This window comes from Lupinus angustifolius, chromosome LG20 (genome assembly GCF_001865875.1).
Source record: "Lupinus angustifolius cultivar Tanjil chromosome LG20, LupAngTanjil_v1.0, whole genome shotgun sequence".
Lineage (NCBI taxonomy): Eukaryota > Viridiplantae > Streptophyta > Magnoliopsida > Fabales > Fabaceae > Lupinus > Lupinus angustifolius.
The window spans coordinates 4919209-4939759 of record NC_032028.1 but is presented as its reverse complement, the minus strand read 5'-3'; the positions used below and the strand labels follow the sequence as shown (position 1 = coordinate 4939759).

General features: G+C 32.8%; 4 protein-coding genes and 1 non-coding gene across 6 annotated transcripts; 3 read left to right on the top strand and 2 right to left on the bottom strand.

Moving 5' to 3' along the window:
• On the top strand, positions 2944–4237 carry LOC109335419 (homeobox protein 13). Its single transcript, XM_019571555.1, has one exon. It carries the CDS (start codon positions 2944–2946, stop codon positions 4057–4059), a length of 1116 nt encoding a protein of 371 aa, XP_019427100.1. The 3' UTR covers positions 4060–4237.
• On the top strand, positions 6930–8469 carry LOC109335990 (pentatricopeptide repeat-containing protein At1g09190). The gene has a single exon (XM_019572301.1). It carries the CDS (start codon positions 6988–6990, stop codon positions 8440–8442), a length of 1455 nt encoding a protein of 484 aa, XP_019427846.1. The 5' UTR covers positions 6930–6987; the 3' UTR covers positions 8443–8469.
• Positions 9474–9546, bottom strand: TRNAA-AGC. The gene has a single exon. It is a non-coding gene; the product is annotated as a tRNA-Ala (tRNA).
• On the top strand, positions 10615–11706 carry LOC109335992 (universal stress protein A-like protein). The gene is made up of 4 exons (XM_019572304.1): positions 10615–10858; positions 10960–11066; positions 11151–11263; positions 11429–11706. The coding sequence occupies exons 1-4, from the start codon at positions 10681–10683 to the stop codon at positions 11526–11528; spliced, it is 498 nt and encodes a 165-aa protein (XP_019427849.1). The 5' UTR covers positions 10615–10680; the 3' UTR covers positions 11529–11706.
• LOC109335991 (calreticulin) lies at positions 14097–18842 on the bottom strand. 2 transcript variants are annotated; one of them, XM_019572303.1, is made up of 14 exons: positions 18676–18842; positions 16592–16699; positions 16288–16480; positions 15930–16188; positions 15794–15850; positions 15651–15698; positions 15478–15564; positions 15343–15400; positions 15127–15194; positions 14943–15038; positions 14810–14857; positions 14662–14691; positions 14469–14570; positions 14097–14377 (listed from the first exon to the last, which is right to left on the bottom strand). In XM_019572303.1, exons 1-14 carry the CDS (start codon positions 18773–18775, stop codon positions 14366–14368), a joined length of 1266 nt encoding a protein of 421 aa, XP_019427848.1. In that variant the 5' UTR covers positions 18776–18842; the 3' UTR covers positions 14097–14365. The 2 variants fall into 2 exon arrangements, with proteins under 2 accessions (XP_019427848.1, XP_019427847.1); XM_019572302.1 differs by lacking the exon at positions 18676–18842 and adding an exon at positions 17427–17592.

Below are 20551 nucleotides of genomic sequence, written 5' to 3'. Positions count from 1 at the left end.
TCCCATGGGAGAGGAAACAACTTCTCCTTAAAGTGAGAGTTGAGTGGAATTGGGAACCACCCTATCTTATGGGTCAATGTGTATTTTATTGTTTGATTTAGAATGTGTGTATTATACATTGTGAACGCCCCTTGCATGTCATAACTATCTATCCCTAACCATTAATCACTTGTTACAACATGCCATGTGGTTGTTTCTTATTTCCTTGTCTTTTTAGCCCTTTTTCTGAGATCTTGCACCCTATGTCCTAATCACATGATAGCCATTATGTAGGTTTTTTAATGTCTCATCTGTTTATAATTATAAAGATGAGAAAAAAATATATGCATTAGGATCTTGCTATTAGTACTGTGATTAAGGAATTTTAGAAGGATTGATAATACTTATTTTGTAAATAAAATGATAGATTAATAAAAGTATGAATGTATATTTTTAGATGACAATAATATTAGGGAGAGAATCTTCTAAGAATCTAATTTTAATATGGATTTATTAATTAAAAGTGTGATGATCTTAACCACTTACTATATTCAATAGTCTAGATTTATCCACCCAAAATATAAAGTAGCGTAGTACCCATAATATTAATACCATAAAAAGTAACTTTTTAAGAAGAAATTAACTATACACTTCTTATAAAAATTCTTTAATTCCTTAGTTAGTATATTGCATTGCTTTTAGGTTCCCTTAACTGCTTTGTTTCAGTTATAAAATTAATTATATTTTATTTGCAATAAGACAACAACATGCACATGCTGGTAAGTCTAAACTGGCTCCAAAACCATATGTAAGCAAAAACTTGTTATTAATACTTAATTCTGTTGCCACGCACCACTATAATACATTACAATATTTTTTTTGTTGAGTAAATTACCCTGAGACTTGTAGGTTTTAATAAAATTATACAAACTAACCCTCATTTTTTTACACCTACATTGATTTCTTCTAATTTTTATACTTTTATTATATTGATCACTCAGCATGAAAAATAAGTGTAATCTTTTAAATAAAAAATATGATAAATGCAATTAAATTAAGCAAAACATACTATATTATGGAGACAAATCTAAATAATATACAAATCAATATATCTTTATTACGTTTGGTTACAAAATGTATCAACAACTCTAAAGAGATATTATTTAAATCACTCTTATACTATATCATAACGAACCAAAAATAATAAAGAAGTATTGACACATATATTATTTGGACTTGTCTCACGGTATACCATGTTTTTGTTTAACTAAATTGCATTTACCACATTTTTGTTTAAAAAATTATATATTTTTCATGCAGAAATAGTCAATATAATGAAAGTAAAAAAAATTAAGGGTTTGCATAAGTGTAAAAGAGTGATAGATGTTTTGTGTAATTTCACCAAAACTAAAGAGGTGAAGTATAATTGAAGTAAAAAAGTTAATAAGATAGTATTTATGAAAGTAATACAAATAATTTTGTACTAAGAAATAATAATTTTAAAATATTAAGAAGTGTTAGGCTTTATTTGGTTTTTTATATGTTAACAGTATTTATTTAATAATAATTTAAGAGACTTATTAACATTTTTAAATCGCAATGTGATTCCATCAAAGTACTCGCTTTTACCCGCGAAAGGATCCTATGAGATGGGTTTTATCCTCTGTGCTTATCGGTATACGGTACACCTATTCCTTGCTGCTTTTGATTTCTAAATCTCACAAGTCACAACCTTTTTTTCTCTCTTCATGTTCAATGAATGTTCTTCGATTAATGTGAGTACCAAAATAAATTTATATTCATCAACAAGATCTTCTCAATATATGTGGTAGAGTTTAATTTGTATATTATACTTAAAAGAATGTAGTTATTTATCAAGATGTTGGGCCAGTTGCAAAGAATAATCCAAAAGTTATCAAAGTTTATTTTACCTTGACTCACTTATATATATATTAATCTCTTAATAATCATCAATTATTATATAACTTTTCTGAAATAATAATTTGGAAAAGATAAAAAGATTTATGAAACAAATATTTCTAGTTATCACTAATTATTCATCATTCGTATTGGATCATTATTAACTTTTTAAATATAAGTAACATAGATAAATAGTATATTGACTATGTATAGATTTTTATAGTAACAATTCATTACATTCTTTAAAAAATACATAAATATCATTATATTACTTATATATTTTATTACCCAAACGGAATGGCATTGATTAATAGCTTTATTCATTTCTCAATCTCCATTTTCTTTTGGTATACATTATACATCTCCCTTTATATTCATATATTAACATTTAAAATGAAATAGAAAGGTAAAAAGGCCAGAAACAATATAAACTGGACGAAGGGTGGGAAGGCATTGAATGGTAATGTCATTTATCCATTATTCATATTACTATGATGACGGTTTCAAGAAAATGAATGCCCTCTATGAGCAAGATTAATTAAGAGTAAGGGTTTATTCACTTAATAAGGGAATGATACACATAGGAAAGGATAAGAAGATAATAAAATATGAATAATTCAAAAAGTGAGTTTGCTTGTCACAAAGTCAATCATTAATAAAAAATAATAGAAATACTTTGTTCTATCTTCTAATTATGAGAATTTGTAAGAATAGTGTAGAATAATTATTTCAGCAATCCAACCAAAGAAGCTCTAGGAATACTTTTTACAAGGATGATATCATCATCTTTGAGAAGCATCTAATTATCATATAGTTTGGTTTGTCTAAAAAATAAATGGAAGTGACACATAGGGTAGGGTGAGGCGATAAAAGTAGGCAGGAAGAATGAATAATGAATGGAATGGCAAATAAGGATATAAAAGGTTAGAAAGAAGGGCAATTTCATCCAATCTTGTCACTTTCCAATATTTATTTACTTCTTTTGTGCCACTCTTCTCCCAACTCCCAAACCCTTTCATTCTCCTTCACACACACCTCTCAATAATGGAACTTCTCCAAAAACCCACCAACAATGTTGAACATCAACCATCTCTAACTCCTCATTTCTTTCAAGACTTTGATAGTACCTGTTCTACCCCTTATGTCAGTGCTCCTTCAAGCCCGGGCCGAGGCCCGCCCATGCCTGGTTTTTTCTACAGTGCTCCCGCCAGCCCAATGCACTTTTCTATAACATCTTCTTATTCTTCATCTTATCAGAACTGTAACAACAACAATGCTTCTTCTTCTTCTGACTTTGAGTTCTCGGCCCGGTTCGGGTTAACCGGTTCAGGAGGATCCGGTTCGATGAGTTCGGCTGATGAGTTGTTCTTAAACGGTCAGATCCGGCCTATGAAGCTCTCAACCCACCTTGAGAGACCTCAAGTTCTTGCTCCATTGCTGGATCTGGAAGAAGAAGATGAAGAAGATGATGAAGATCGTGAAAATGAGATTGTTGTTGTACGTGGTAGAGATCTGAGACTTAGAGATAAGTCGGTGAGAAGAAGAACCAGATCTATGTCTCCTCTTAGGAACAACACGCATTTGGAGTGGAGTGAGAAAGAAGATGATCATGCAGAAAACAACAACAACAACAACAACAACAACATCAAGAATAGTAACGATTCAACTGAAAATGAAAAGGAGAAAGTTGAAGAGGATGTGGAAGAGAGAACAACACCTTGTGTTTCAGCTTCTTCTTCTCGTTCTTCTTCAGCTGGAAGAAGCTCGAAGAGATGGGTTTTCTTGAAAGACTTTCTCAGAAGCAAAAGTGAAGGAAGAAGTAACAACAAGTTCTGGTCTACTATTTCGTTTTCACCAAACACCAAGGAGAAGAAAACGAATCATCAAAATCTCCATAATACCCCTGTTTCGAAGGAGGGGATTCAGAAACCGAAGGGGAGTGGGAAGAAAATTACCGGAAAGCCCATGAACGGTGTTGGGAAGAGGCCATCATTGCATGAGTTGCACTATAAAGCGAACAGGGCTCAAGCGGAGGAGTTGAGGAAAAAGACCTTTTTGCCCTATAGACAGGGTTTGCTTGGGTGCTTGGGATTTAGTTCAAAGGGTTACGGGGCTATGAATGGCCTCGCAAGAGCCTTAAACCCCGTTTCCTCAAGGTAACAAATTTGAACACAACTTTTCATCAAATTGTACAGATCAGTATTAACTACCACTATTATTATTATCATCAATATTATTTTATTGTTATCAAGTTTAGCTTTAAGATTATTATCTCACCCCATGTATGATGTTATCCCTTCATTTGGTGGTGAAATATGAATATCATGTTTCTTCATTACCCATTGTCTTATCGTGATGTTACTTGCCATTTATCAGATTAATTAATATCACTTATATTACTATCTATCTAAGAAAATAAAAATTATATATTGGCTAAATTCTTGGTTTATGGCTAAGTACCAATGTCTTTATCGTGATGATGATGTGCTTATCTTACCGTGTCAAGTTACATCGTTGAAAAATCATCCATTGGGAACACTAAATTATTGTGAAAAATGTGATTATTACAGAATACACGTGGTGTGGGGCAAGTCCTATTAGTTAGCTTAGGCCCTAGAGTAATAGTGCAAACAAGGACAGACCTAAACCAACACCCTCAGACCAAAATTGAAAGATGTATGTGTTTTTGTTTGCAGATTTGTGTCTTAAGCTTTTTGTTGTTTATGCAAATTGTGTGAGATAGTTGTCGGGATTATGGCAGAAAATGAGAGGATAAACTTTGCCCTTTTATTTTTGGGGGTTCCAAATGGGGTTAGCGCTATAATTATGCCATGATGATAGATACATATTTGGATTTAGGAAAAAGATGTTTGCATATCTAGCTATATGGACAAAGACATAAAGTAGATTTAGATTATTTGACATTGACATTTTTGTAAGTTAGTATTTTATAAGTTGGAATCATTGGATGGAACCTTTTTGTTACGTGGAGAGTGGAAACTCATGTATTCGCTATGTCCCATTTTCTTTTGGTTGCTTATATATTGAGCTCTTTAAAAAAAAAAACTGTTTTTAAATTTTTCTTAATCGTACCCCACCGCCAAACTAATAAAAAACTGTTTCGATTAATTAGTTTTCTTAATTGGTCCTAGATGGAAAATTTCGAAAAGGAACCAATAGGTATGAGATGAGAGAATGTGCATGGGAAGGCCTCGTTCCTTTGCTATGTTTAAATAATCATGACTCATTAAAGTGAATATCTCGTTAAAACTTAAAAGTGTTGTGGAAAATTCACCCAACAGTAACTGGATTTCTTAACTGAATAATTTGGAGGTTATACCACGAACAATGAATGAATGGATTTAAAATGAGCTAGTGCCATGGATAATCAATGTAAAATAAGCTAGCAACATATTTTGGATGTAATGAGTAACGAATTTAGGACACTGAATTTTTATCCCTGCATGGCTAGGGTAAAAACAATTACATCAAATAGGGGAATTGAATTTTGGAAGTCAAAAAAGGGAAATGAAAAGTTTTAGAACCATAAAATATATTGATGAAATGGTTCCAAATCTTTTCTTTCATTTTCTTCAACTATGAGCTAACAAAATATATTCAAAACTATCTATAATGTTCACCCTTCTGTTCAATAACTAGCTAGCACCTACCTGTAACGGTGTAACCTAGGATTCTTTCTTTGTGTTCATGTATTGGTTTATAAACTAAGCATGATAATTAACTTAGTCTGTGTAGAAAAAACTTACAAACTAAAAAAGAAGCAAAAAGTAACTAATTCCAAAAGATGGGTTGATTTATTTTTCAGTTTATAATCTCACACTTATAATCAAAATGAAAAACACAATCTATAACAAACACATGACGACAAGAGTGTGTTACTTGCCTTACTTTGCCCAACTTATTCATATTTTTGTCCTAAGATTTGCATCTTCCTTCAACTCCTTGTTTGTTTAAAATCTTGACCCCCGAAACCTTAGTCTTCCCCTTTTTTGTATGACCATGCATTGAATATGTTATAGTTCGGATTTATCTTGAGCATTCAAAGATTAACCGATCCGTCCACATATTTTAGGACAAGATAATAATTAGTTCATACTTCATAGTAAAAGAAATGGAGCAAACAAGCTTTGAGTGGCTTGTAAGATAGCAGTCCAATGAAACATTTCAGTTCACACTGCATTACTTTTAACAAAAACCAGCTCAGTGAAAGGGTTTCGGTTCAACTCACCACCGCAACCACATGCATGTAAGGATCGGAGTTGATCAAGGTTGAATGGTTGATTGGGGTTGATTTATATAAGTAGTCATTGGAAAATTTCTGTTTAATCGATTATTTCTGTATAAATTTTAGTTTCTATTTTATCTACGGATCTCCCTTTAATATTTTAATCAATAACATTTTCTTTAACTATAAACAGTGCTTTTGGTATGGCATTATCATTGGCAATTTGGTGTAAGTCCTCGTGAAAGAGAGAAAAATCTTCATAATCAAAACAGGGATGAATTCAGAAAATATAGAAGGAAGGGATCCAAACATATAAAACATAAATGGTAGAACATGCCATGTCATTTTACAAAACTCTACACTGTCATCGTAAACATTTTTCTCATACATTTATTGCAAATATATGAATGAATATAAGTTTTTTTTTATACATGTATACCCTCACCTTTTGGATTACCCTTTTGGAGTGCCTAGATGTGGTTCTAGACCAACATCTTGTTGATAAAATGAATACAAGTTTTGAAAAGAAAAAAAACATTACGTATATTGGAAATTTATTGTTTAGCCATGTCAAAAATCATAGGAAAAATGTAACTAAATTGGTGATAATATTGCATAAATTTGTATGCAAATTTTGATTCATTGTTCTCGCATAACTGGAGAAGATGTTTGGATAGATATGATAAATGGGGAAGGATTGAAAAGATGAGAGTTAAAAATATAAAATAATGTTATTATTTGAGAGTTAAATTGAATATAATTTCCCCCTCCGATTCTGAAAATCATATTGAAGGAACAAGTGAAGTTTTGATGAGAGGTACGAAGTAGGTGCAGCATCCGCAATGACCAAAAGTTTGCAGAAGATTGAACGCAAAATTCTACATTTGCTTCACGGTCGCAACACCCGAACTCAACTCACTCAAATCCACGCTCACATCTTCCGCCATGGCCTCAACCAATCTAACCAAATCCTCTCTCACTTTGTCTCCATTTGTTCCTCTCTTCACAAAATGCATTATGCTTCTCTCATCTTTGACCAAACCCACAACCCCAACATTCTCCTCTTTAATTCTATGATCAAAGGTTATTCCTTATCCCCACCCCACCACTTTTCCTTCCACATCTTCTCTGAAATGAACGCACGTTCCATTTCACCTGATGAGTACACTTTCGCACCGTTACTTAAGGCTGTTGTCAATCTCCGTCATTTTAGACTTGGGCAGTGTGTTCATAAGCAGGCTTTGGGCCTTGGGTATGCGCGACATTGTTCTATTCGTGTTGGGTTGGTGGAGTTTTATGCTGGTTGTGAGGGAATGGAGGATGCTGACAAGGTGTTTGGTGAAATGCGTGAGAGGGATGTTATTGTTTGGAACTTAATGGTTCGTGGGTTTTGTAAGGTGGGTGATTTGGACAGAGGTTTGAGGCTTTTTGGGAAGATGAAGGAACGGAGTGTTGTTTCGTGGAACATTATGATTTCTTGTTTAGCGGAGAGGAATGAGGATGAGAAAGCTCTTGAGGTTTTTCGTGAGATGTTGGATAAGGGTTTTGAGCCGGATGATGCCACATTGGTGACAGTGCTTCCTGTTTGTGCTCGTTTAGGAGCTTTGGATGTTGCAGAATGGATACGTTCTTATGCAAATGATAAAGGATTATTAAGAGATGTCATTGCTGTGGGGAATTCACTTGTGGATTTCTATTGTAAATGTGGTAATCTAGAACTTGCATGGAGCATTTTTAATGAAATGGCATGTAAAAATGTTGTTTCTTGGAATGCAATGATATCGGGTTTAGCGTATAACGGAAAGGGTGAAGTTGGGGTTGAGTTGTTTGAGAAGATGGTACGTGAAGGTGTGAAACCTTCTGATTCCTCTTTTGTAGGGGTTTTGGCTTGTTGTGCTCATGCAGGTTTAGTCGATAGATGGTCTGAGTTGTTTGAGTCTATGGTTGTAAAGTTTCAGCTTTCGCCAAAATTGGAGCACTATGGTTGTGTAGTTGATATGCTTGGGCGCTGTGGACATGTGAGGGAAGCTTATGAGTTGATTAGAAGCATGCCCATGAAACCAACTGCAGCCTTATGGGGTGCACTGCTTAGTGCTTGTCGAACTTATGGTGAAAGGAAAATTGCAGAAATTGCAGCTAAACAACTCATTGATCTTGAACCATGGAATTCTGGGAATTATGTGTTGTTGTCTAACATTTACGCAGAAGAAGGGAGATGGGATGAAGTTGAGAAAGTTAGAGTATTGATGAGAGGAAGTGGAATCAAGAAAGTACCAGGGCAGAGTGCAACAGGATAGTTGCAAGAATCTGATTTCAATGCAAAACTACAGGGATTCCCTTTGTTAATGCACAAAGCTCACAAAAAGTAGTGTCACGAAGATTGGAGGATGCCATTCAAGTTTCAACCTATTTTATGAGACAATACAATTCAAGCCAGACTCCAGACCATGCTAACATTACATGGCTTAGGACAACTTTTGATTTATGTGACTCTAATTGAATATCAAGGTATCACATGTTTAAAGTAGAGAAATGAATGTAAACGTGAGTTGTACCAAATGTTATACAAATAAGGCTTGGGAATGGAATATGCCAAACTAAATATTGGATGTAGTGATTGCTTCAAGAGTGCATTGGATACTTAATCATGCAGCAATATCTACTGTATTGGTTTGTTTTGGAGGAAGGAGAGGCCATGTCATATATTTTGTCTGCTCTTTTATGTCTTTCTCTGTCTGTTATGTATTATGTAATGTATTAGATTTCGTTGAGCCATACAGGGATGCACTGAAAACTTAAATATTTCATTTAGAATGGATATAGTTAAGATTCTACTTGAGGTGCATTATAGTTAGAGTAATAATATGTCATCTTATAAATTCTCCTACATCATGAGAGAGAGTGATATATGTTACTTTTGTAAACCAATTAATGAATTATCATTTTGTTACACGTTATTTTTTTTAACATGTAGAGAGATTTGTATGAAATATATTATTTTTGTGTACAATATGATTTAACAGTACAAGGAACCTATTCACTATCAGATTGTAGACTGTGAAGAAGTCCAACGTGTACATAACTACTTTAAATAAATATAGAGCAATGGTGCAGCCAGGATAAAGAGCTTTGATTGTCTAGGCTTCGATGTACTCTCCCAAATTGTACATAACATCCAATTTGTGGTGGAAAAGAAATGGAAAACGTAAAAAGGAAGATTCAAGCTCATGTGTCTAGACTAGTCCATGACCTCTTTCGTTTAAGTACTGCTAATAAATCCTTTTAGAATTGTATTAGGAAGAAAAATGACACGACTAAGAACAAAAGATGGAGATGCGGGGTATCGATCCCCGTACCTCTCGCATGCTAAGCGAGCGCTCTACCATCTGAGCTACATCCCCATGCTTATTACCAATCATTTTCTCAATTAACATATTTTCGTTTTTGAATGTTCGAAACGGATAAGTGAATTGAGATACTTAGGGGCTTAGGAATTATTACTGTGACTGATGCTTTAATTCTGTGGGCTGGTTTGTCATTCTAAAACTGGCAAGCTACACAAAACCATATTATCCACTACATATTTTCATTGTTTAATATCTATACTACTTATAAATGAAAAACCCAAAATAACCATCCATCATGGTGTAATTTATGGTTCTCCCTATTTTGTCCTCATATTTTCTAATTTTTACCAATATATAATCTAATGTTTCCTTTTTACCCAATATATGTTTCATATTATGTGGTTAACTATTTTTTCTTTGTTACATTATAACTATTATTTTTTTAATGTAGAACATCAATGTTCAATTTAAATTCAACTATAGATTACAAATATTTAACACAAAATATTATATTTGATATTTATGATATGTAAACTACACATTATAAATGATAGGTCACCACGTTTGTTTTTAGAAAGATAAAAAAAATTGAATTGGCATATCACTCACAATTTAATTATGATTAATTACTAGTCACTTTTAAATAAAAGTATCAGAACATAAATACACCAAAATCTCTTCATCTCAAGAAACAAACTCCCACACAATCTTAAATTTAAAAAATCAGGTTAGAAGGGATTCATGCACCTAATAAAAAATAAGTTCGAAAGATAAGTACTCTTAAGATGATGGATATTTCACTTAAACAAAAACATGTTAATAAACCTTCAAAATGAATGTTATATTCTATTACTTATCATCTTACCCATAAAAAAATGACATATATTATTTATAAATTAATTATTAATAAATAAAATATTATTTCATAACACAATTTTATATGAATAGGAAGATTTAATAAGAAAATATATCATTTGCAATATTGAAAGCCAGTATTGTTGATATACAACAAAACCAGAAGCCCAAACCAAGCAACCGCCAACAGATTAAAAAACATGCAATGCCCCCACACCTCTCTCTATAGTATATAATAATCAATAAAGTGGTCACATTGATAACACTAAATACAAGACAAAGACATTTCAATCATTATCCATTGTTAAGGTTTAGCATCTAAATCTCTCCAAAATGTCTCAAGTTGCAGAAAATGAACGCCGGATCCTAGTGGCAGTTGATGAAGGGGAAGAGAGTATGTATGCCCTATCATGGTGCCTCAAAAACCTCATTTTTGAAAATTCCAAAGATACCCTTATCCTCCTCTATGTCAAGCCCCCTCGTGCTGTTTATTCTGCTTTCGATGGCACAGGTAACTACAATCAAGATTATTATTATGTAATCACTGAGAAATTGTTTCTGATTTTATTGTATCAGCTAATTGCTTTTGGTGATGCTGTGTTTGTGTTACAGGGTATTTATTTTCCACTGATGTAATGGCAACCATGGATAAGTATAAGGAGCAAGTGGCTGAAGTTGTCTTAGAGAAAGCTAAGAAATTGTGTAACAATCTCCAAAATGTACGTATACAATAATATAACATGCATGTCTTTCTCACTTTGTCTTAGCTGATTTGTGTAAAAATCATGAATTGAATTGTTAAGGTGGAGATGAAGGTAGGGCATGGTGACCCAAGAGATGTAATCTGTGAGATGACTCAAAAGTTGGGTGCTGATATTCTAGTCATGGGTAGCCACGGTTATGGTGTTATCAAGAGGTTAGTCCATGCTTTATAGTGCATCCTATTAACCCTGATTAATTAAAGCAAATGTGTATCTAATTATCTATGTATATGTAAATTGTTCGGCGATTGAATAACACAACTTTCATCTTTTATCCGGTGTAAACTCGAGTTAATTGGTATTGGGTTGTTGAATTGCAGGGCTTTCCTTGGAAGCGTGAGCAATCACTGCGCACAGAATGCAAATTGCGCTGTTTTGATTGTGAAGAAGCCAAAATCAACAGCTGGAGGAGACATATGAATGTTTTTTTAGTGTTGTTCTTTTTGTAAATAGTTGAGTTGCTTTCTGTCGCTTATGTCTCACTTGATTTGGGTGTGTGTAATTCTGTGTTTGTTCCTGATAGATGAGATTCTCTTTTGAAAATAATTTAAAATGTTAAATTATCCCTTCAATAATAATAATAAAATTAAAGTCTAAAGTGGTTTCATTATTTATAATAATTAAAGTTAAATAAAGGTTTCAGAGCTGAGGATGCATTCCTTGTGGAGCTAATCTAGAATTTTCTTACATTCTTTTTGAGATAGTATATTTCCAAATATATCTTGTACCAATTAAAATATATTATGTTAATTAAAAAATTGATCATTTATTATTATTTTTATTTTTGTTTGATCGATGATTTAAGACAAACTTTGGAGTAAAAGATCATTTTCCTATGTTTTGAGTGATGGGAAGGTAGTTGAATGCTGATGGAATCTAATGAAAAAATAAATTAAGGTTTTGTACCTTTGTATTCATTTGGGAAAAAACACATAAAAATGGAAAAACACATTTTTCAATTTTAAATTAAATGTTATTATATAATGACATTTTAAACGAATAAGCAATAAAATGATAGATTATTATGAAATATATTTTATAATTATCTACTTATTTATAAAAATCATATAATATTTTTAATTTAAAATTAAAAATTAAAAAATATATCTCTTTTGTTCCTTCCCAAAAATTCAACTGCCGAAGCTATCAAATAAATTACCTCATTTCTTTCCGATATCATATTTAATAATTTATCCACTTTTATGGATGTTTTCGACAGTGGTGACTGGTGAATATAGTTATTGCCAGAAATGTCTTGGCGTTTCATAAATTTCTGCAAGAAAAATAAAAGGGGTTATTTTGAAATTATAATAAAAATTAGGGAATGATGGTGCCAAATGAAAAATGGGGTGGGGTTAAAAGAAGCTCCCTTATTATGATAATGGGATGTTTGTTGAAAAAGAATAAAATATGATAGTTGATTGTTGAAGGTTTAATTAAAAAAATTCATTGAATTTCTAGAATTTTATTATATTATAATATGATGACACTTATATGATTATGATATGTTTGGATTTTTTTCTTCATAAAATAAGGTATTGTTCATCTATTAACTTTATATGATTGTCATTAAGCCTGTAAGGGAATCGATGATAAAAATGTGAACTTCAGTTTATACATCTATTAGTGTTTTATCTTCTTAGAAATAGAGTTATTGCACAATCTCTTGTTATAGATCATCTTCGGGTGTTATGGCATGGTCGTGGCAATTATAGCTACCGAAATAGAATGATCTGCAAATTCATGGTAGCAAATTTACATAAAACAAATGAGTAAACATTGGTTTATTGGTTTTTGTTCGACCTTCAAGGCTGAACTTTAAGGCTATGCTCCTTGGTCTGTAGCTAGTAGCTACTAGCTTTGGAGATGGGTCTTCGTTCTCGTGTAGTGGAATTGAATTATGCTTTTTTTTTTGAGAAAAAATGTAGTGCAATATTGTTTCTCAATTTTATATATTATTATTGTATTATCTGAATCTATATTTTATCATTTATTTAAAAGAGATTAAATCTATGAGAGTCAATATTAGTTAATAGATCAATGATAGATAATTTATTGATAGTATAAAAACTCTTACACTATCAGTATATACATATTAAATTTTATTTAAAAATAGTCATCTAAATGAAAAGTGAATAATATAGTAATTATATATAGATATTTACATTGATAATACATAAATATTAATTTTATTTTTTGGGTAAGAAATGTGCATATTAGTAGATCATATTCATTGGTGGAAGGACAAAAAATATGTAGAGAAATTCACTTATTATAAGAGTAAATTTTTTAAATTTATTTCTCATTCTAGCCATTAATTTTAAGGAAATTTAATGGTTTGAATTAGTGACCAGATCTAAACCACTCAAAAAATTAAGTAATTTATCATCAATATTAAGTAATCACCACTCAAAAAATTAATTTTTATATTCTATTTTTATCGGACCTACATTCTTATTTGCCTATAAAATAGTAATTTATTAACTGACGATAATAGAAAGCGTGAATAAATAATTTTAAAAAGCGTTGCCCCTTCATACTTGATTGATATCTTCTACCCCAATTTCGTATGCCTAACCTATTATCAACATTTAGATTTTAACAAATATGAAATAAAGAAATATTGAATTAATTTTTAAGTTGACAATATTATATATAGTAGTAGTATCTGATTGGTTGAAAATAGAGAGATATAGTTATTTTGGCAATGGTTTCTGTTCATTTTATACAAGGATGGATGAAAGATTGAAAGAGTGATTAGATTTTCAAACGTGAGCAGTGTTATATCTGCCGAAAAAATCAAGGGAGCACAAATCAAATCTTAGTTATTACTTAGCCAACTTATTAGTACTTCGAAGGCACAACTCAAATCCAACCGAAAAACCCAACGGATCAAATATTTCATCTCCTCCTCACAATGTTTACTCTAATAACACTCAAGCCTTCAGCAAATTCTTCCTTACTTTAGGTTGAAGGATGATGACCAAATTGGGGTTAAAATATCATTATTGGCAAGCATTTTGAGGCATAGTTAACAATCCAATTGACAAAAAACATAAAAGCGATCGATTCAAACAAGAAATTTTTCCTCTGTTTTAATCAGATGAAATAGGCAAACAAGATTGAAGCAACACCTCAAGTTTTTGCTTGCAGCTTTAAAGGGTTTACTTATCTAGGAGAATATTCCTACAACTAAAAAGATATAAAGAAAGGGGCTAAAATTATGGTGCACTTGTAGCCTCTCTCTGCTAACATCCCTAGAGCTCATCCTGCAAATAAAAGGTGAGTGAGAAGAGAATATAATACAAAACACAGATGCAGTCTTGATTCATGTAAAAGTTAAGTTGCTGAAAAACCTACATGTCCATCCTCTTCCTTGGCTTCACCATCTTCCCCAGCTTCGGTTTTTGAGTCAGCATCAGAGTCATTGGCATCATCAGCATCTTCCTCGTCATCCTCAGCCTAAACAGCATATTCAGTTTATTAGAATCATACTCAACAGCGTCATTAGTAACGACAAACCAAAATTTCAGGTAACAGTAGTACTACTTACATCTGAGTCAACTGGGTCATCTTTTGTTTCCTGGTGAAAGTTTAAAAGGGACATGTAAGAATTTATTTTTGTTTTTCCAAACAATATTAGCAAAGAAAAGTTTCTTTCAAACTCTGATGGAAGAAATAATTTCAACAAGAATTTTTACCTCCTGCTCGCTCTTCTTCTCAGCCTCTTCAAATGCTGCCTTTTCAGCCTGCAAGAAAATATTTTCATTGAAGAGATCAAATCATTCAAAAATATACCAAAGACTACAATATTAAGGAATAAAAATAACTTACATCCTTCTGTTTGCCCCATGTTTCCTCAGCTAGTTGCTTTGCATATTCAGGATCATCAGTAATCAAAACATTGTCAAACAAGGTACCAGATTTCACCTAGCAAATCAAACAGTTTACTTGTCAAGAGTTTTAGATACAAAAAGATAAAATAAATGCAGTTTAGCAAACAAAACGAAAAGTTTACCTGCCACAATTCAATACCCACGTACTTCAACTTGGGGAAAACATAGAGTTCAGGGTCATCCTTGAAATCTGAAAAATACATTGTTTAAGTGTTGAAATCATTCCTTAATTAAATGGATGAGCTACACTCCAATTGACTATATATCTTATAAAACAAGAAATCACATTTTTTTATAAAATAAGATAATACTACAGCAAAATAAGCATGAACATAAACCTGGGTTGTCAATAAGGGGCGCCTTCCACTTTCCTTTGTAGTTAGGGTTCTTAATTTTCTGCAGTGACATAGCATGGAAAGTTAGAAAATAAATTCATTCCCAAACACATACCATATATTCCAATTTCCACAAACCTTTGCTTTCCATGGGCCCTTGTACTCAGGGTTGGCAATGGTAGGTGTTGTCCACTCACCATCTTCCTCATCATCCCAGTCTTCGGGCTAGAGACACAATTAAACTTATCAGTAAATACAATAGTGTTAGAAACACATTATACCACAATGGTAAATAATAAAACAACAAATACCTTCTTAGCATCAGGGTCTGGGATCTCTTTTTGGATGTCATCATAACCCTACAAATGCATGATATCAACTCATACTATTACATAAGTACACTTACAAATTCATAAACGTACAACATGAGAAGCTTTTTAGAAAATCCTATTACCTCCGGCTTCTTATCCTCAGGGTCAGGAATAAACTCTTTGTCATCCCAATCTTCTGGCTGTGAGTATTAAGATAAGAAATTATCAATACCTAAGACTACTATAAGATGTAAACAAAAAAAGTAAGCAGAAAAATACCTTTTTGGCCTCGGGGTCCTTGATTTTCTTTGGAGGGAGAAGATCCCAATCTGAGTATAGACTACCGGTTTGCTTCTCCACATTATCAATCAAGATGCTGTAGGTTGAATCTGGGCGTAGGATAAATGTATAGACATGAGTGAGTTGGTCAGTCTCACAAGGAACGTCCTTCTTTATCAAGTGGTTTGTGTCATTGTAGGTGAGAATAGCATGTACTTTCTTGGTGCTGTAACCACAAATATCTGGGCCAAACATGATACTGCAACAGAAAAACAAATGTCCAAAAAGAAGCGAATTTAACATATCTAAAGCATCCATAGCCAAAAAGCAAAGACACAAAAGGGGTTCTGTAACTCACCTGTAAGGAGTATCCCCACCAAATTTCTTCTGGTCAACATCACCGCTGAGCAATTTCATGTAACCACCACCACAGTCAAGCTTCTGCTCATGCTTGACAGAAAATTGGAAGACTAAGGTCTTATCCTTATTGCTGAATTCCGGGTACTCAGCAGAAATAGCATAGAATCTGTAGTCTTCACTTGTTTGAATACCTATAGAGACATCAAACATCAAGCAAACCTAACTTAATATCAAGTTATAAGTAAAACTAAACACTAGCAGGCACAATTCACACGGTTATTCAGCTTAGTAATTTACTTTACCTTTGTCATTGGCATCTCCATTCCATTGACCAGAAGTATAGTTCCACTCCCCAGCCAATTTCTCATCACTCTTCCAATCAGACTTAACCCATCGGCTTTCCCATCCATCTTCAAAATTCACAACAATGCACATAAGCATTGGGAAAAAACAAATACTAATTCAAGACAATTAAAAATAATACAGAGAATCATGAATACGGACATCGAAAAAGCAAATGTGAAGTGCACAAAGTAATTTATAGACAATGCACAATCAAGATAGATAAAGGAAAATATTTATAACTAATAAAAATCTCAACCTCACTCTCTAGGAACAAAAATAACAACCAAGCCTTTATCCAAGGGCAGCTTAAAAAAATAAGTTAATGAAAACCAAAATTACCATAACCATTTAATCAACATAACAAAACTACCAAAATTAGAAGTAAGAGAAAGCACATTTCAGGTTCAGAGATTTTTGAATAAATTAAATTTACGAAATCAAAATCACAGTTGCATGTAAATGTTGGTACAAACACTTCAACAGTCGGAACCTCTTTTCACAATTACATCATTATGATTATCATAATCCGATGAAGAACCAACACATTTTAAATATAGACTAATAATAAGATCCAAAACAGTAAACACATGCACAGATCTACTCCAAATACAAATCAAAATTTCGAAGCACTCAGATCGAGGCTCAAGCATGCAAAAAAACATTGATCCTGAACAAAATGCTACCAGATTCGTAAATTGAAAACCGGAAATGCATAAAAAACATAAAACCTAAGCTCACGATCTAGTAAATTAAAATGAAAACAGAGGAAATGGAATGTGCGATGAATAATACCTTCGAAGCGTTCCTCGAAAAAGACCTTAGCGGAAGCGATCGCTAGGAGAGAAAGAAGAAAGAGAATCCGAAGGTTCGGGTGTGAGACCCTAAGCGCCATTGCTAGGTATGAATGAAGTTAGAGAGAGAACAGAGAAAGTGATAGCTATTTTGTTTTGCAGTTAGAATGAGTTGCTATATAGTGCATCATCTTGCATTCGTTTCAGTGTGGTGGGTATAATTGGAATTTTATGTTGTTAGTGTTACGTGGAAGCTATGTGGCAGACTCCAACCAATAGTGGAGTGCCACGTATAAGGAATTTGTCATTGATGTCATGTGGCATAACGGCATTCGTAAATTTAGCTACTGCATATGACTGTGCACGTATGTGGGTAAGTTATTTACGATATTGCCATCAGGCTTTGAGGAGGTTGATAGTTGTTGAGGGGAGAGAAAATCGTAGAGAATGACAATTTTTTTGATAGTTTCCAATTTCTCATCACTCTTCCAATCAGACTTAACCCATCGGCTTTCCCATCCATCTTCAAAATTCACAACAATGCACATAAGCATTGGGAAAAAACAAATACTAATTCAAGACAATTAAAAATAATACAGAGAATCATGAATACGGACATCGAAAAAGCAAATGTGAAGTGCACAAAGTAATTTATAGACAATGCACAATCAAGATAGATAAAGGAAAATATTTATAACTAATAAAAATCTCAACCTCACTCTCTAGGAACAAAAATAACAACCAAGCCTTTATCCAAGGGCAGCTTAAAAAAATAAGTTAATGAAAACCAAAATTACCATAACCATTTAATCAACATAACAAAACTACCAAAATTAGAAGTAAGAGAAAGCACATTTCAGGTTCAGAGATTTTTGAATAAATTAAATTTACGAAATCAAAATCACAGTTGCATGTAAATGTTGGTACAAACACTTCAACAGTCGGAACCTCTTTTCACAATTACATCATTATGATTATCATAATCCGATGAAGAACCAACACATTTTAAATATAGACTAATAATAAGATCCAAAACAGTAAACACATGCACAGATCTACTCCAAATACAAATCAAAATTTCGAAGCACTCAGATCGAGGCTCAAGCATGCAAAAAAACATTGATCCTGAACAAAATGCTACCAGATTCGTAAATTGAAAACCGGAAATGCATAAAAAACATAAAACCTAAGCTCACGATCTAGTAAATTAAAATGAAAACAGAGGAAATGGAATGTGCGATGAATAATACCTTCGAAGCGTTCCTCGAAAAAGACCTTAGCGGAAGCGATCGCTAGGAGAGAAAGAAGAAAGAGAATCCGAAGGTTCGGGTGTGAGACCCTAAGCGCCATTGCTAGGTATGAATGAAGTTAGAGAGAGAACAGAGAAAGTGATAGCTATTTTGTTTTGCAGTTAGAATGAGTTGCTATATAGTGCATCATCTTGCATTCGTTTCAGTGTGGTGGGTATAATTGGAATTTTATGTTGTTAGTGTTACGTGGAAGCTATGTGGCAGACTCCAACCAATAGTGGAGTGCCACGTATAAGGAATTTGTCATTGATGTCATGTGGCATAACGGCATTCGTAAATTTAGCTACTGCATATGACTGTGCACGTATGTGGGTAAGTTATTTACGATATTGCCATCAGGCTTTGAGGAGGTTGATAGTTGTTGAGGGGAGAGAAAATCGTAGAGAATGACAATTTTTTTGATAGTTTCTATAGTAGAGTCCTTCAGTTAAGAAATTAGTAGTGTGACAATTTTTTACATAGTTTCTATATTTGAGTCCTTTTGGTTAAGAAATTAGCATCTTATGCTTTTAAAAAATGATTTAATATGTATACATGGACAATGTAAATGTTTTTTATACTGTCAGCAAATTTCCACCATTCATATATTAGTTATTATTGACTTTCAAACAAAAGTATTATAAATTGCATAGATTTTAAAAAACTTTACACTGTGCATAGATTTTAAACTCTTTCAAAAATTATAAGAAAGATAATTTAATTAATTGATGATTTGAAAATTTACCGTGTTAATTTTGCATTAATTATTATAGACCAAAATACCCGTTATTCCATATCTTACCCATTTTAACGTTAAATTTACATTAATCTTTGATGGCAAACTAATTTTTTATTACGTTAAAATCTACTCTTATAATTACATTAAGGCTACCATAAACGGTGCATTTTGATCCATGTGAGAGTGAAGAACGGAATAGACAGGCTCGTTTTCTGTCCGGTTCAGAAGATGGATTAATACTTGAGTTTTGCTATGGATCACGTCTACGATGAGGTGAGAATTAAAGACAAGGTGCAAGAAAAAATGTTTAGAGAAGATTTAACCAATTCCTGACAATTGAATCCACCCAAAATAAATGTTATGTTGTATGTTCTGTTAGAAGTGTAAAATACTCTCATTTTTATGATGAATTGGAATATGTTTTTAACTAAAAGTAAATGCAAGGAGGCTGTAAAGCATGCATCACACAAAGGTGTAAATCTATTTGTGAAAAATAGTGGGATAAGATATAAACTAACAGTAATATAAATGTCTAAGATATCTTACAACCGTAGTTTAGTTAGGACTTAGGTGGCTTATGATCCACATATTCCTCAACTACTTTTGTCTATGTTTAGGTGGCTCCGCCTAAACAATTGTCCCTTTTCAACTCAGATTAATGCAGCCAAAGCAATGACAATAGAGGTGATGTTGAAGCTTGTACTTTTTGTGAAATCGGATTTTAGCAGTGTCATGGACATAGTTCATTTCCCTGAACAGAAATGAAGTAACAAAGTAACCGGATTTTAGAATTTTTACAACCTCTGATTTTATACAACTCTAGTTACTAAGAAAAATATTTGGAAACATGGACATGATTTCTCAGTTGCCACATGCCAAAACCCATCATTCAAGACATCCTTTCTTGTCTGCTAGAACTTGTGTCCTCTCCGGGGACAATTACTTCTTCTTAGGATGTCTCAAAGAAAGACTTGTTCTTGGATTATGTGGAGAGTACTTTGAAGCATTTTTTTCTATTATCAGCAAAATTTAAGAAAGTTTGATTTGACATTCTGCACCCTAGTATCACAAAACCCAGTATCAAATTCTGGGTTCATA